Here is a 14966-nt window from a genome sequence, read left to right as displayed (position 1 = left end):
GTTTTTTTTAAAATTAGTTTGTAGAGCAGTAGATTAATGTCGCAAATGCAATTTTATGAATTCAGCACAAGATAAAACAGAATAATGTTTTCTGATGGAATAAATTCTGATCTAAGTGGAAATGTGTAGAAGTAGGTGGCAGAAGAAACTTAGGCTTCAACAGATAATCTGGCATCTTTGCTGACTTAAATGAAAATGTAAGAAAGATGAACAGTAGAGGTGTAAAACCACAGCTATATTGGAATAACTTCTCCTACAAATACTTGTTAACATTCAATAGCCATTACTGAGATAAGTGAATGGAAAATATCAGAATATTTTTCAGAATCCAGGTTTAAAGCTTTTGGCAGGAAAGAAGCTTTTTTACTTTGCATAGTAAGTGTGTCTGAAAATTCCAACCTTTAAAAACCAGCAGTGATGGAAATAAATAGAAATACAAAATGAGGCATATGATTGCATCAGTGCATGAAGAGTATATGAAATTAATTTTAAGAATTACTAAAATAACCATTATCTAGGAGAGTGACAGGGAAACCAGATCAGTGCCCAGTGATGTACTTGCTCTCTTGAAAGGTTAGAGAAGGATCGCTGCTAAACTGCTGGGAGTAGGAGGTGATGCTTGGCTGGGCACAGGGCAAGAAAACAGTGAGGAAGCAGTCGGTGATTCTTCCTGCCTTTGTGCTTCATGGAATCAATGGATTTGCCACCAGGGGAGCTCCAGTTATGCCTTTTCTATGGGATCTCCTGCCTGTCTCTAACTTAATAAAACAGAAGGGAAATTTAAGAAGACTTGGAGGTTACCTAGTGAGATGTAATGCAAGTTGAATTTAATATGTATAGAAGTGAAAATGTGGCAAGGCTTGTCTGCTCTAATATATCTTGACAGGATTTTCATTCCTGTTGTACCAAACAAAACAAGAATTCGTATTCCTTATAGTATAAAGCACACAGGATGCCTTCATGCAAGACTACAGGCATTTAATTTGCAGGACTTCAGGCATTTATTTTAATTAGGACTGAGCTGTAGTCAGTAATAAGTCTGGGAAGCTTTCAGTAACTAAGTTAATTTTTCCTTAAATAATGTTTGTCCTTTGGGAAAGAGTTGCCTCCTTTCTCTGCTTTTAGTTCATGAGCCAAGCCTTGCCATCTTTTTCAGTACTCAGATTCTCTCTTCGCTCCCCACCTTGCCATATAATGTTTTAGGGTATGGTGAATGAGAGGTTCCTCTTCCTAGAGCAGACATGAGGACTCTATTCAGGGTTACAGCTCCTTCTGGCTTCCTTGCAACAAGGGAGATGGAACCTTGTTAAAAATATGATGTTCTGAAATGTCTCTCGTAGAGTCATCAACTGATATAGGTTGAATGATCTTCAGACTTAACTACTGTCAAGACCTGGGGGCAGCTGGAGCCCAGCCTGCCCTGTCCAGCCCCACAGGGCTCTCCCCACTCTGCCCAAAGTTCAGGACCCCATGTCAGCCCCTGTCCCAGCAATGCCACAGCAGGGTCTGTCTTGTGCTCCCCAAAACACCACCCTGCCTGGCCATGGGACCTGCCAAGCCAGGCCCAGCTGCAGGCCATCATCCCAGCCTTGGCCTGCCCTGGTGCCCAGGGAGGTTCCTGAAGGCCATGGCTGGGGCTGCCCTGGTGCCCCCAAGCTGCTCTGCTCTTGGCTGTGGGGTCGGATGGGCAGCGGTTGGTCTCTGCAGCTGTGTTATATTGTCTTCGGCTCCTGGTTCCTTGTCCTAGAGACAGCAGCTGGCCCTTGCTGTGCCCTGGCAGCTATCTCTGCCTTCAGTTTCTCTTTCAGGTTGGACGAATTTTAGCTTCACTGTCCTTTCTGGATTTGTGTTCTCTTACTGAGTTGAAGATTCTTACATACAAGACATGGAGGATCTCATTATAGCGCAGCACCTCATGGGCTAAAGGAGCCAGAGAAAATACTGCTGGGTTCATCTGCGAGAATTATTTAATTTCTCCTTTCTATAAAACATGATGGAACACTGCTGGCAAGCTTGTAGTCTGGATGGAAAAGAAAGATTTTTATTTTTTTTTTTTCTGCATTGGAAACACAGAAGTTGGTTTGACTAAATGCATTTCTGAATTTGGAATCCAGTTTATTCTAGATTATTCTGGTTTGAAATGCAGAATTGTTTTCACCCATCTGTGACAACAAAAGAGCATCTTATTTCCCCCTTTTATATCAAATGTGGTTTTATTCTTGGTAGCAGAGAAGATGGGCACCCTGTTTTGATGACTTTTTAGGAAATGAAGAAATAAAAGTAAGCTCTTTTTGTTTACTTCTTGGTGTTCTCTTGAAACTTTGAAACTGTACTTTGTGTAGGGCTAGAATGCCTTAGGCTAGTGAAAGTAAGCATTACTTAAAATGCTTGGTGTTATTGCATTTATTTAGAGCACACTTGTTAAGAAAACTTACCTTGTAGCTCCATTTTTTTCTTCCAGATTTTTTTCTTGGCTGTACTGAACATAACTTCAAAAAAGAGAGTTTTTACACAGAGTCAAAGGGAGATTGTGCATGGGTTTGGGAGAAAAAGAAATGAAGAATTCTAAGTAGACAGAAATCATGTGGATTAGGGTGTCTAATGCTTGAGCCTGGGAATGTACTCAAGTGAATATGTACTTACTGTATAATCATTTTCATTTTGGCATCAGCTTGTAATGGTGTCCTTTTGGCCCGTGGCTTGAGCCAATAGGCTGCTCTTAGGTTCTCATTTTGTATAAAGGTATTTTAATGTGGAATATTTGTTTTAAGCTATTGACTTTTTTAATGTCATATTGGAAGAAGGTGGCTCCACTAGAGTTTCAAATGTTTGCTCTTTATACCATTTCTCCTCACAAAATTATGTCAAAATGCAACTTTTTGCTAACTGAGGAAAACCATTGTCAGTTGCTGATCCACCAGTCCTCAAGTAGAAGCTGTTTGAGGGTGGAACTATTTGTACTTGTGCTCAGTGATACATCATTTTGCTTTCTTAGAGCTCCTGATTTAAGTCTTAAATCTCAGCAACTTTTTATGGCTCTATGTTTTAGGCAATAGATTTCAGCCAATATTGCATTTTAATAACATCAAAAGAGGAAGAAAACTCAATAAGCAATTTCTAATTAAAAAGGATTCATAAACTTAATGACAGTCAGGCTTATTTCTGTATGTACCAAAATAGAGAATAATTTAAAATAATGACATAGAGGTGTTTAACAGTAATCAATAAATTCTTAAGCCTCTAATTTCCAGAAGCTGGCCAACCATGTCAATGGAAAGACCACTTTATATTTGCACGATTTCTTACACTCTTTACACAAGCAACTGCTCTATTAGCAGAGGCAAAATAGCAGGATACCTAGTTCCTGATACGGAAATCTGTAAGCATTTAGATCTTGTGGATCCTTGTTCAATGTCATTGCTTTTGTATTCTGGCAAGGGACATTCATGAAACTGCTTTTTTTGCCATTCCTGCAGGAGGAATTAACTAGAGGAACAGGGGCCTTCCTGCAAAATTTGAAAATAGACTGTCTGTTGTGTTCTGGTTTTTGGAATACATTTACTTTTTCACAGTGCTGTATTGCATTTTGAGCTTTTAGTAATTGGGAAGTTGAACTGGCTGGTTTGTAGAAGCACTGCAATATGTGCTCTAGTGTAAAAGTTTAACTTGGAAATAAAAACTAAGTCAGGTAGTTAAGATGATATGTAAGTTTATACGTCTTTCTTGCTGCACTAAAGACAGAAGAGGCAAAAAGTTTTCTCCCTTTTTCAGCACATGAAGCTAATAAATGGGATGTATTTTCCCAGACTCTCTTCATTAATATTTGGGAAGCAGAGTATATGCAGTTATCCAAAAGTTTCTGAAAATGAAAATGAAATTTTTACTTTGATTTCAAGGTTCCTAGCGGGGATCCACATGGGACTAGTTCTTCCCATGGAGTGGCTTTATTGCGTTGACTATTTTAGGCTTACTATCTCCCACTGATTATTTTTTTCTATTGCTAGAATTTTCTGTTCTCAGAAATTACAAAAAAAAAAAAATAAAAAGAGAAAGAATTTTTAAGCAATTATCCCCAAATATTTTTTATAGCCTTCAAGAAATAAGAGTGAAAGAGAGAGAAAAACCTAACTTTAAATCCTGTATCTGTAGCTGACCATGTTTTAGGAGCACTCTTATTGAAGTCATATTTTTTTCAGATGTTTCAGTAGTCTGGAGTTTTATTCTTCTTTTGGAGTCTTTATCTTCTTAATACTGAAAAGGAAAATATAATCTCTACAAGAATCTTGTTATATTTTAAAAATTGCTACATTTTCTTGTTATAATCTAATGTGTAGCATTTTCCCCATTCAATAAAATACAGAATTGTCTCATCTAGAAGCAGACGTATACTAAGGTGAAACGTTAACTAATGCAAATATTATTTCTACATAGACTTGCATCAGAGAGCAGGTGGCTGACTAAATAGCTGCTCTGTTTCCTTCATTCTGCTGCTTTAGAAATAGTATCCATTCCCCTGATTACTCTTTTGGAGAGTACTGAGGTTCTGGAATAGATGGTTCATTATGAAAATTGCCTCATAAGAATCAATTAAAAAAATTTAATGAGGTTTTTTCCTCTAATGCTCCATTTAGGCAGTAAACATCTAATGCTGAGGACAAGAATATAGTTGATCATAAAAATAAAATAATGTGGGAGCTGAAAGTGTGGTTCTGTGAAAAACTGGTATAATGTAGTTTATAGAAGAAATGTTAATGTATAGGAATATTTGTTATTCTCAAAGATCCCTGGAAATGTAAAAAATATTAACAATAAGTATTAAAATGAGACTTTACTGACAAGGTATTAAAATAAAATTGATACAACTTTATCCTCATTGTTTACTATTAAGAGGTTTTGGTCTTAAAAATGTATGGTGGTAATAAGATATACCCATGAACAAGACATGTTATCTAGAGTGATATTTTTTTAACAAAAACAATTAAAATTTTCAAAAATATTTCACAAAGTAGTTGTGCCAAAAGCCTAGGATCTTTATTCAGTATAGTTCAGTTAATGTCACATTTTATTAGATGGACTATATTTATTTACTTTTAATTTTTTTTATTAATCTGACCTCCTCAAAAGTGTCACATTACCATTTTTATTACTTTCTTAATTTACCCAGAAAATATAAGCAAGCCTTCCATTGAAGTATCACATTCTCTCTCCGTGCTACCACAGCTGGAGTCATCTGGAAAATTTCAGTTAGAATTGCCCTTTTCTCATGATGGATCTCACAGTATGATCATACGCTCTTCTACCATGAGTTTTTGTTCATATCTAATAAGTTGCAGGTTGCTGATTTTTCAGGTTATGTTACCAGACCTTTCTTATAATGCTCTGCTTGAGGGAAGTACGTACATGCAGAGAAGCAGGGAAATTGTATACTGGATTTACTGATAGTTTCCTAGTCTTGAGTCAGCAAATATGTTTGTGCTTAGAATGTGCATGCAAGATTTTTGTAAACATCCAAGCTGTAACTATACAGCATTCATTGGTATGACTGTTGCTCATCTGGAGGGATCTGTGTGCTGTTACCAACTAATCTGTGATTTCCTGACATACGATGTGGGATAATATTGTTAGTGGGAGATTTATATTACTTGCAGTAGTTTTTAGAGGATGGATGATCATGAACATTGAGAGCATAGTTAATTCCATACAACTCTTGATTGCCCTTTTTGCCTACAAGCTACAGGCATTATTTCTAGACCCTCTTTCACTGATGCATCTAAGAGGCAGATTCAGAACCCCTATAGACTACTTGTTTCTAAATAAAATTAGTGTTGTAAATAAAACTGGTGCAAATAAAACTGATCTTCTAAATAAAACTGGTCATGTGCTGCTCCTCATTCCTCTTCCAGATAAAAAAGCAATGCCATTTAAGATATGTTTTTGCTTTATTTAGTCTTTTGTTAGGACAGTGCAGAAGTCCTAACAAACTTTTAAATCTAGAAACAATCTTCCAAATCTAGAAATAGATACGAAACTTTCAATAGTGGCTGACTAGAGAGAGCTCTTTTTCCTTATTGCTAATGTATTTAAATGTGAAGTATCTCCTAGAGATTGTCAAGTTCCTTGTAAATTGAAAAAACAGGTAGTAGAGCTGTTTCATAACAAAGTCTTGGGATTTAAAAGTGTCTTGTACCCATTTTCATGCTTTCTCACGTGGCCCTACAAATCTAAAAGACATTGACTTTATATATATACAGTGCTTCTAAGTAATGTACAGGTCAGTATTAAAATAAATAAAAATGTGCTCTGTCTATTCTTTGAGTGGTTTACAGCTGCAAATTCAAATGATGAAACCATGTGAAGAAAGAAGCTTGGTTCTAGAATGATGGGGTGTGGTTACCTGTAGTTGCGTGTAAGTCATCAAGCTGCTTAGAGAGGGTGACAGTGACAGCAACAGCAACATAAATCAGATTTTTTTTTTTTCTTGAGAATTGGGCAAAGTTTTTCCTGTAAGATGACAGGATTTAGAAAAGTAATTGCTTTCTAGGCATGAGGTAAGGGAAGGTATTTTTCAAAATATTGCTGTATTGTAGGGATCCAAATAAAATGGCTTGAATGAAAAAAACACATTTTCATATATTAATGACATATTAATGCAGTGGTTTGCTGCTTAAATCTACTCCCAAGTGTGTGTATTTTTCAGTATGAGGATATTTAATTCAGGAGAGAATTTAACTGTAGTTGTGAAAGTTTATTTTGTATATTATAGACAACTTGATTATAATAACATTATATTATAAGTTACTAAACATGATGTTTTAAAATACTTAATTATTTTGACTTAGGAAGTACAGAATCTTATTTATTTAAATCTGTAGCCAGATCTTTCCTGCCTGCATTTGTGGGAAGCCACTTACATCATTAAGTCTCTTTACTAATTGATTAGCCTTCTGAAAAGTTCATGTATTTGATGGAGGAGGTTCTACCTCTCACTTTTCAGTGACTTATCAGAATTGCTGAGGACTAAAGGTTTGACATCTTTTGCAGTTGCCATTTAAATTAATTTCTGTTAATTAAATATTTAAGATGCAGTAATGCTTGCTACATTTTGTAAATCAATTTGTCATCTGCAATAAAAATATAGTTGTTAGTTGGGTAGTGACAATCTTCATAAACAGTTACAAAACTGTATCTAGGAGTATTTGGGATGGTATTTTACATAGTAAACCAAATGATTTGAAAAGATTTTTTAAAAGATAATAGACATATGTTTTACAGTCAGTGAATTTTTATAATGCTTCATTTGAATAAAATGAACATCTGTTTCTGCTGATCTGTGGGGAAAAAAGGTGTTTTTAATTTTTAGTCAGAGCATTTCAGTGGTCTTCAAGAATTAGATTTTTTGTGCACTGACAAGATTGATATTCATCTTGGCTATGGGCCTAATCCAGTATACAAATAATAAGAATTGCCTTAACCTTTTTTGTTCTTTATCTTCATATCTCTAAACTATACAGGCAAAATTTCAGCTGAATATCTGGTTGTTTTTTCTTTTTTGTTTTCAATATTAGGCCACTGACATCTGTGATCCAAACCCAGTTATGATGCTTATTCTGTGTGTCTACCTGTATGAAAGTCTCCCTCACTACTTACCCAAGAAGACTATAGAATTTACAGGTGCTTTCCATGCAACTGTTGTTAAACAGGTACTGACATCATTAAATTTAGATTTGTAGAAGTACAAGGTTAAATTGCTGTATTTGTATATGTTGTATATACTACAACAAAGAAGGAATGGGTTTCATGTCATTTGGCTACTAAATATAGAAGATGGAAGCATGCATCTTTTTTTTTTTTTCTCTTTAGGCTTGGGATCCTGAATTCCATTGCTTTTTTTTTTCCCCTATGCTTATAAACACAGAAAAAACCCTACAAATCTGACAAATCTGAGATCAAAAATAGAGAGGAATAAGAGAGTAACAGGCATTAGAGTGCAGTGAATATCGCACTCAGAAAAATTGAGATTGGATAGTCTGTGGGAATTCTATACTCCTTAGGAAGAAAAGTGATCTACCTAGTTATTTGAAGTAGTTTCTTATTTTATGATATCCTGTTTGTATTTTGGAATTTAGCTGTAGAACACACTTTTTATACTCTAAAAAATGAATAAATATAGGCTGATTTTGTTGTCGTTGTGATAGGTGCGTCTGAAAAACCCAAGCAGTAAAACTTTGTTATACAACGCTATTCTTGTAGGAAGAGATGCTGATGATTTCTCATTACCTAAAGGAAACACTGTCACCATTGCCCCTAAGTAAGTAATGAATTTTTTAGTATTATTATTAAGTCTAGCATTATGGAAATATAAACCTACTAATTTAATAGTGGCAGAACACTAGAAATGTGTTCAGCTTTTTCTCCTTAACCTAGAACAAATCTGGTGTAATTTATTAGTGGGACCTTGCAGTTTAACTCAACTGAGATTTAAGAACATAATAAAAGCTTTCAGATCACTAGAGGAGTCCTGTGCCCAGTAAATATTTTTGACCCAATATATTAAAAGCTTTAATTTTCAGTTTGGATCTGCTGTTATGTTTTATTTTTTTTCCTAACTAAAGTTGAAATATCTCCACTGAACTTGATTCACTTTTATACATCAGTGCATTGTGGAAGCATGAGCAGGTGAAAATTCTTTCTTCTAAGATTTCAGTTTTTGTTTCTTATTCTTCATTAAAGCATGACTGGGAATTTAAGAGACCATGACACAGGTTTGATAGTTGTGTTAGACTGCTTCTTTTTTCCCCTGTCCTCCCTCCCCACCAAGATGGAAACTGTTGCAGTTGCAATGTAGTTATTTCTCTATCTTACATTTCTGAAAGCCATCTAAGGAATTAGGAGAGGTTTAGTTTTGGGAAAACATTTGTTAACATTTTTGGTAGCAAAAATACTCATGGTATATCACCATCTTTTTCTTTTTGTTCACTAAGTATTTTTCGCTCTTTCTGTGCTATGTGGCTTTATGGAATTCTTCTTTATGGAATTCTGGCCAGGAATTTCCTTAATCCCTGTGTAACTAATGAAGACAAGAGGGATGTAGCAGTGACACTGGCTGTCAGTTAAGAATTTTTAAGTTTAGACTGAAAATCTATTTAAGGTATTCCTTTGCAGATGAAATGGATTAGAGATTTTAAAAAGATAAACAAAGGTCAACATTTGTGTGAAAATAATCTGTGAAGAAGAAGAAAAAATTCAAATATATATCATCAAATTCTAGAGACAACATAAATGCAGTGGTCTTTAAGGATGATCACTATTTCAGTATTAAATGACATGCCTGTTGTTAATATATGCAAAATGGACAACAAGTAATGCAATGTTTTCAACGAGCTGTGAGGCTGATGTGATTCCATTTTCTTTGCAATTACTTGAAATAAGAATTAACATAAATATGTAATTCTTGAAAATATCATGTGTTTCTCTGAAAGGTCAATACCATGGCTGTTTTTCACCATTATAAAAACCCTTCAAAACCCAAGATGCAAGTAAATGTGTATAATCTTGTCAATGAGTGGCTTACAAACATTTGAAAAAATACATAGAAATAAAAGCTTGTGGAAACGAGAGTCGTCCACTGTTGACATCTGCAGAGTTTATCATAATGTAACCTTGTAATCTTGGTCACTAAATGATAAACAGGTTCTTTGTAATTAATAACTTAATATTCTGATGGAAGTATTTGAGAACTTCAAGCACTGGTGGCGTGAGTGGGAGTCTTGTAGGTGCTTATATTGCGTCATAATATCATAGGTGGGTTTGGAGGTGATAATAATGTGGATAATAAACCAACACTATTTAACTGATTATGTGTAGGTTTATTGCTATTACTGCTGACATTCAGTTGTGTAATGTCAAGAAAAATGATAGAGGATTACAGGAGGAATGTTATTCTCTGTAGGAAAAATTTGAGCAGAAAGGTAAAGGGTAATGAAGGGTATAAACTAATACTAATGAAGTGACATAAATATGTAATATATGTCTATCTGTATTTTCAGAAAACCATGACAACATATACTGTGGTCCACTACTAGCTAGAGAAACTCATAAATGGCTGTGGTGGGTTAAACTTGGCTGTCTGCCAGACACCCGCCCAGATGCTTTCTTTCTCCCCTTTCCTGTTGAGGAGAGGAGTAAAAATCGCTAAAACGTGTTGTGGTTTGAGCTGGATGGGGAGAGTGCTTACCAGTGACCAGCACTGGCAAAACAGGCTCAATTTAGGGGAAATTGTTCTAATTTTCAATTAAAATACACTTCTGTAGTGAGAAACAAAGATAAAAAATAAAACATCACCTCATCTCTTCCCTACCTCTTCTCCCAGACTCAATTTCACTTCTTCATTCCTGAGTCATCTACTTTCTCCCCCTGCCACCCTGAATAGCTCAGGGGGTAATGGGGTGCAGGTGGCTGCACTCATTTCATCACAGTTTCTCTTTTCTTCTGCCTCCTCAGGCTTTTCTTCTGCTCCATGAGTCCTTCTATGGGCTGCAGTCCTTCATGAAAAAATTGCTCCGTCATGGGCTATCCACAGATCACAATTCCTTCAGGAAATATCCAACTGGTCTGGCATGGGCCCTTCCATGGACTGCAGTGTAGATATCTCTCTGCTCTGGTGTGGTCCTCTCCACATGCTGCAAGGAAATATCTGCTCTGACAGCTGGAGCATCTCCTCTTCCTCTCTTTCTCTGACTTGGATGTTCTTATTGCCGTTTCTTACTCTTTTTCCTGGCTCCTCTGCCTTTTTGATGTTTTTGCCATTTCTTTAATACGCTTTCACAGATTTGCCACCAGCTTGACTGATGGGCTCATCTGTGTCCTGTGGTGGGTCCATTATGGAGCTGGCTGGAACTGTCTGTGTCCTGCACAGAGCAGCTTCTCATCTCTTCTCACAAAGGCTGCCAATGCAGCCCCCTGCTATCAAAACCTTGCCACCTACAACCAATATCTGTCAAGAATAAATATATCAATTGGCTAACATGAAACTGACTTTATTCCTAAGCATCTGAACATCAAGGAAATCTTCCAAAAACTATACTGTCATTCTGCTCTGAGTTTTGGGAAGCATCAGAACATTCTCAGCATAGCTGAGTGTCAGATCTTGCATATAGTGTAACTAATCTTTGATCTGAGATTCCCACTTTCCAGGTTACTGTACTGTGCTTTACAGACTTGCGGTTTGTAATGGGAAGAGCAGAGAAGGGTCTCTAAGCGCTCTTATGTGGTGTGGACATGCCTGTAAATTACTCAATAAGAGAAATTATGAAGATAACTTGATCAATATTTAAAAGTACCTTCCTGAGAAAGGGACATTTTAAATTGCAAACAATATAGAACATAACTTTTTATAAGAATAACAGCTTGAAGCTGGAGTTTTATGAATTCAACATGGAAGTAATGAAGGTGATTAACTATTGAGAGGAATAAACTCAATCTGAAACTGTAGGGGTTTTGCAAATCACAGAACATTAAAAATAGTGCAGGAAGTGACCTCAAAATTACTCAGTCTTCTGCTTGAGATAATATGGGGTGCTTTCTCAGAAAAATGTTTGTGCCAAATTGTAGTTATCAGAAACAACCGAAGGATCATTAGGTTGCGTGTAATGGCCCGCAATGTATAACTACTCCAGATGATATCTAGTGATTTTTGTTGGCCTTAAACTCTTAAATTTGATTCCTCCAAACAACTTTTTGTCTTTTCCTACACCAAAATATAACAAATAAAAGAGAGGGAATTTGATTGCTTGCCTTTTTGAAAGATGGTATGTGCTGACCTGATAAAGACATTAAGAATCTTTGACCCCTACAGTATATCAACTGAAGCTGGTGTGATGGAGCTCTTTATAATAATATGAGAATGAACAAGATTATAGAACAATTCTATGAGCTGAGTTTCCCCCCTCTTTACATTAACCACAACACAGATGAACAGAGAAAAAAAATTATGCAACTTTGTGTTTTCCCTGATGCTGGCTTTGCCACAGAAGGCAACAATTCAAATCAAATTTCTTTGCTGTTGCATAAGCCAGAGGACAGTGATCATATGCTCCATTTCCTTGTCATTCCTATTTGTGACAAGAGCAGAGTAGACGCCTTAAAACTTGATCCTTAAATGGCTTTGAGAGTGGATGTCTTGGGCAGTATACTTGTCTGGGAGTCTGCAGTCCCAGGATGCATTTTCTAGGATGTTTTGAATGGCAGGGTGACTTAGGAGCCTTAGACTATGGGGAGCTTAGCAACTCTTCACTGTCAAAAATGTTAATGTCTGGGACTCTGCAGAAGGAACGTGAAAGTCTGTAAGAGCCACGTTTTCAGAACTTTCAGGATTTCATCATCGTTTCTCAGAACTGACATCCTGACACTTTTGACATTAGGAAGACCTCTTGGAAATATCATACTACTTTATCCTAGGTGTTAAGCCTAGAGATCATGGTGGGTTAATTCTATTGCTTATAGCCATCCTTCATAGCCTAATTCTATTACCTATAGCGTCCTTATGCAGTTTGAGCTTTTTTTTTTTCAGTTTTGCTATATAATTTTTGAGTTAAAGAAGTGCAAACCCTAATTAAGGTTTGAGCCCTTTGGATGGGATCTGGTGGCCTAATGGTGATCTATGTTGTTGTCTGTTCCTTTTCTAATTATTTCTAACACTCCATTTGCTTTATTGTATGTTACCCATCACTGTGCTGTTTTTATGAAGCTATCTGTGGCAAATCCCAAATTCTCAGTGGTGAAGTATAATGGCTTGGAGGCCATAATTTTATGTAAACAGAGAACTGCTTTCCCTGTGCATCTCTTTACATCTACGCACATTGAATTTCCTCATTATTTTGTTGTCTTATAAGGTCCTGCAGTCTTTCACTGTCAGTCTTTGTTCTTGTAACCTGGACCAATTTAGAATATGAGTAAACTTCCTTACTTTCCACTTGTCACAGAGCCTTAAGGACTTAATTAATGGCCTTCCTACATATTAAGAAGTGTTAGTTCCTGTTTTCTGTTTCTTCACTTCTTTCCTTACTGCTTTCCTCTCTACTAGTTTCCTTGTAAGTCTATAGAAGGGTACTTTGTTAAAAGAATTAAATGACCCTTGATCATAGAATTGTAGATCCATAGAATGGTTTAGATTGAACAGACCTTAAAGATCATCTAGTTCCACCCCCCCTGCCATGGGTAGGGACACCCTCCACTAGCCCAGGTTGCTCAAAGCTGTGTCCAACTTGGCCTTGAACACTGCCAGGGAGGGGGCAGCCACAGCTTCTCTGGGCAACCTGTTCCAGGGTCTCACCACCCTCACAACAAAGCATTTCTTCCTTGTATCTAATCTAAATCTATCCTCTTTCAGTTTAAAACCATTACCCATCATTGTGTCACTACACTCGCTGATAAGAGTCCCTCTCCATCTTTCCTGTAGGCCCTCTTGAATTACTGGTAGGCTGCTATAAGGTCTCCTCAGAGCTTTCTCTTCTCTAGGTTGAACAACCCCAACTCTCTCAGCCTGTCTTCACAGGGGAGGTGCTCCAGCCCCCTGAACATCTTTGTGGCCTCCTCTGGACCCACTTGATCAGGTCCGTGTCCTCCTTATACTGGCAGCCCCAGAGCTGGACACAGCGCTGCAGGTGGGGTCTCACTAGAGCAGAGTGGAAGAATCCCCTCCCTCGACCTGCTGGTGACACTTCTCCTTGATGCAGCCCAGGATACAGTTGGCTTTCTGGGCTGCGAGTGCATATTGCTAGCTCCTAGTTTTCCATCCACTACTACTCCAAAGTCCTTCTCCTCAGGGCTGCTCTCAATCCACCCATTGCCCAGCCTGTATTTGTGGGGATTGCCTCAACACATGTGCAGGAACTTGCACTTGGCTGTGTTGAACTTCATGAGGTTTGTGTGGGCCCACCTCTCAAGCCTGTCTAGGTCCCTCTGGATGGCATCCCTCCCCTCCAGCATGTCAACCACACTACATAGCTCAGTGTCATGGGCAAACTTGCTGAGGGTGTACTCAGTTTCACTGTCCATGTCTCCAGCAAAGATGTTAAATAGCACTGGTCCCAACACCAACCCCTGAAAAACACCACTCGTCACCACTCTCCACTTGGACATGGAGTCACTGAGCACAACTCTCTTGAGTATGACTGTTGAGCTCGTTCCTTTTTCACCAAGTGGTCCATCCATCAAATCCATGTCTCTCTAATTTAGAGACAAGGATGTCATATAGGACAGTGTCAAATGCTTTGCACAAGTCCAGGTAGATGATGTCAGTTGCTCTTCCCTTTCCTACCAACACTGTCGTCCCATCCTAGAGGGCCACCAAATTTGTCAGGCATGATTTGCCCTTCATGAAGCCATGTTGGCTGTCACCAATCACCTCCTTATTTTCCATGTGCCCTAGCACTGTTTCCAGATTGATCCACTCCATGATCTTGCCAGGCAAAGAGGTGAGACTGACTGGTGTGTAGTTCTCTAAGTCTTCTTTATTTCTCTTTATAAAAAATGGGGGTTATGTTACCCCTTTTCCAGTTAGTGGGAACTTCACCGGACTGCCACAAGTTCTCATGTTCTTGTTGAACTTATTTGATGAACTCCCATAGGTTTATAAGGCAGGACTACATTTTACAGATGTTGACTTCCACCAGTTAAATCTCATTTATGTATATCTTGTTTATCGTAGATATCTTTTACACTTATCCTTTTATTTAGAATTGTTTCTACTACATTGCATGGTATAGATTTGAGACTTAAAGGTCTTTTATTTTCCTGATCTTCCCCACTTTTTTTTTCTTAAGATATTGGTGTTTTATTTATCACCATCTTGTTTATCTTGTTTATCACCATCCAGTTCTCAGGTCCAAGGATAGTTTTAAGTAAGAATGTTATTTATTTATTTATTTATTTATTTATTTATTTATTTATTTATTTATTTATTACCC

General features: G+C 37.2%; 1 protein-coding gene across 1 annotated transcript in view; it reads left to right on the top strand.

Annotated features, from left to right (window-relative positions):
- CFAP47 (cilia and flagella associated protein 47) overlaps positions 1–14966 on the top strand; it is a 338064-nt gene that overhangs the window by 104776 nt on the left and 218322 nt on the right. The window contains exons 36-37 of the mRNA XM_026846341.1: positions 7566–7700; positions 8196–8308. Coding sequence (XP_026702142.1) covers positions 7566–7700; positions 8196–8308 — 248 coding nt within the window. The remainder of the gene's footprint in view (positions 1–7565; positions 7701–8195; positions 8309–14966) is intronic.

Source organism: Athene cunicularia, assembly GCF_003259725.1.
Source record: "Athene cunicularia isolate RWA chromosome 1 unlocalized genomic scaffold, athCun1 chr1_part1, whole genome shotgun sequence".
Taxonomy (NCBI): Eukaryota; Metazoa; Chordata; class Aves; order Strigiformes; family Strigidae; genus Athene; species Athene cunicularia.
Note: the sequence above shows the minus strand (reverse complement) of the source record. Positions and strands in the feature narration are given on the sequence as shown.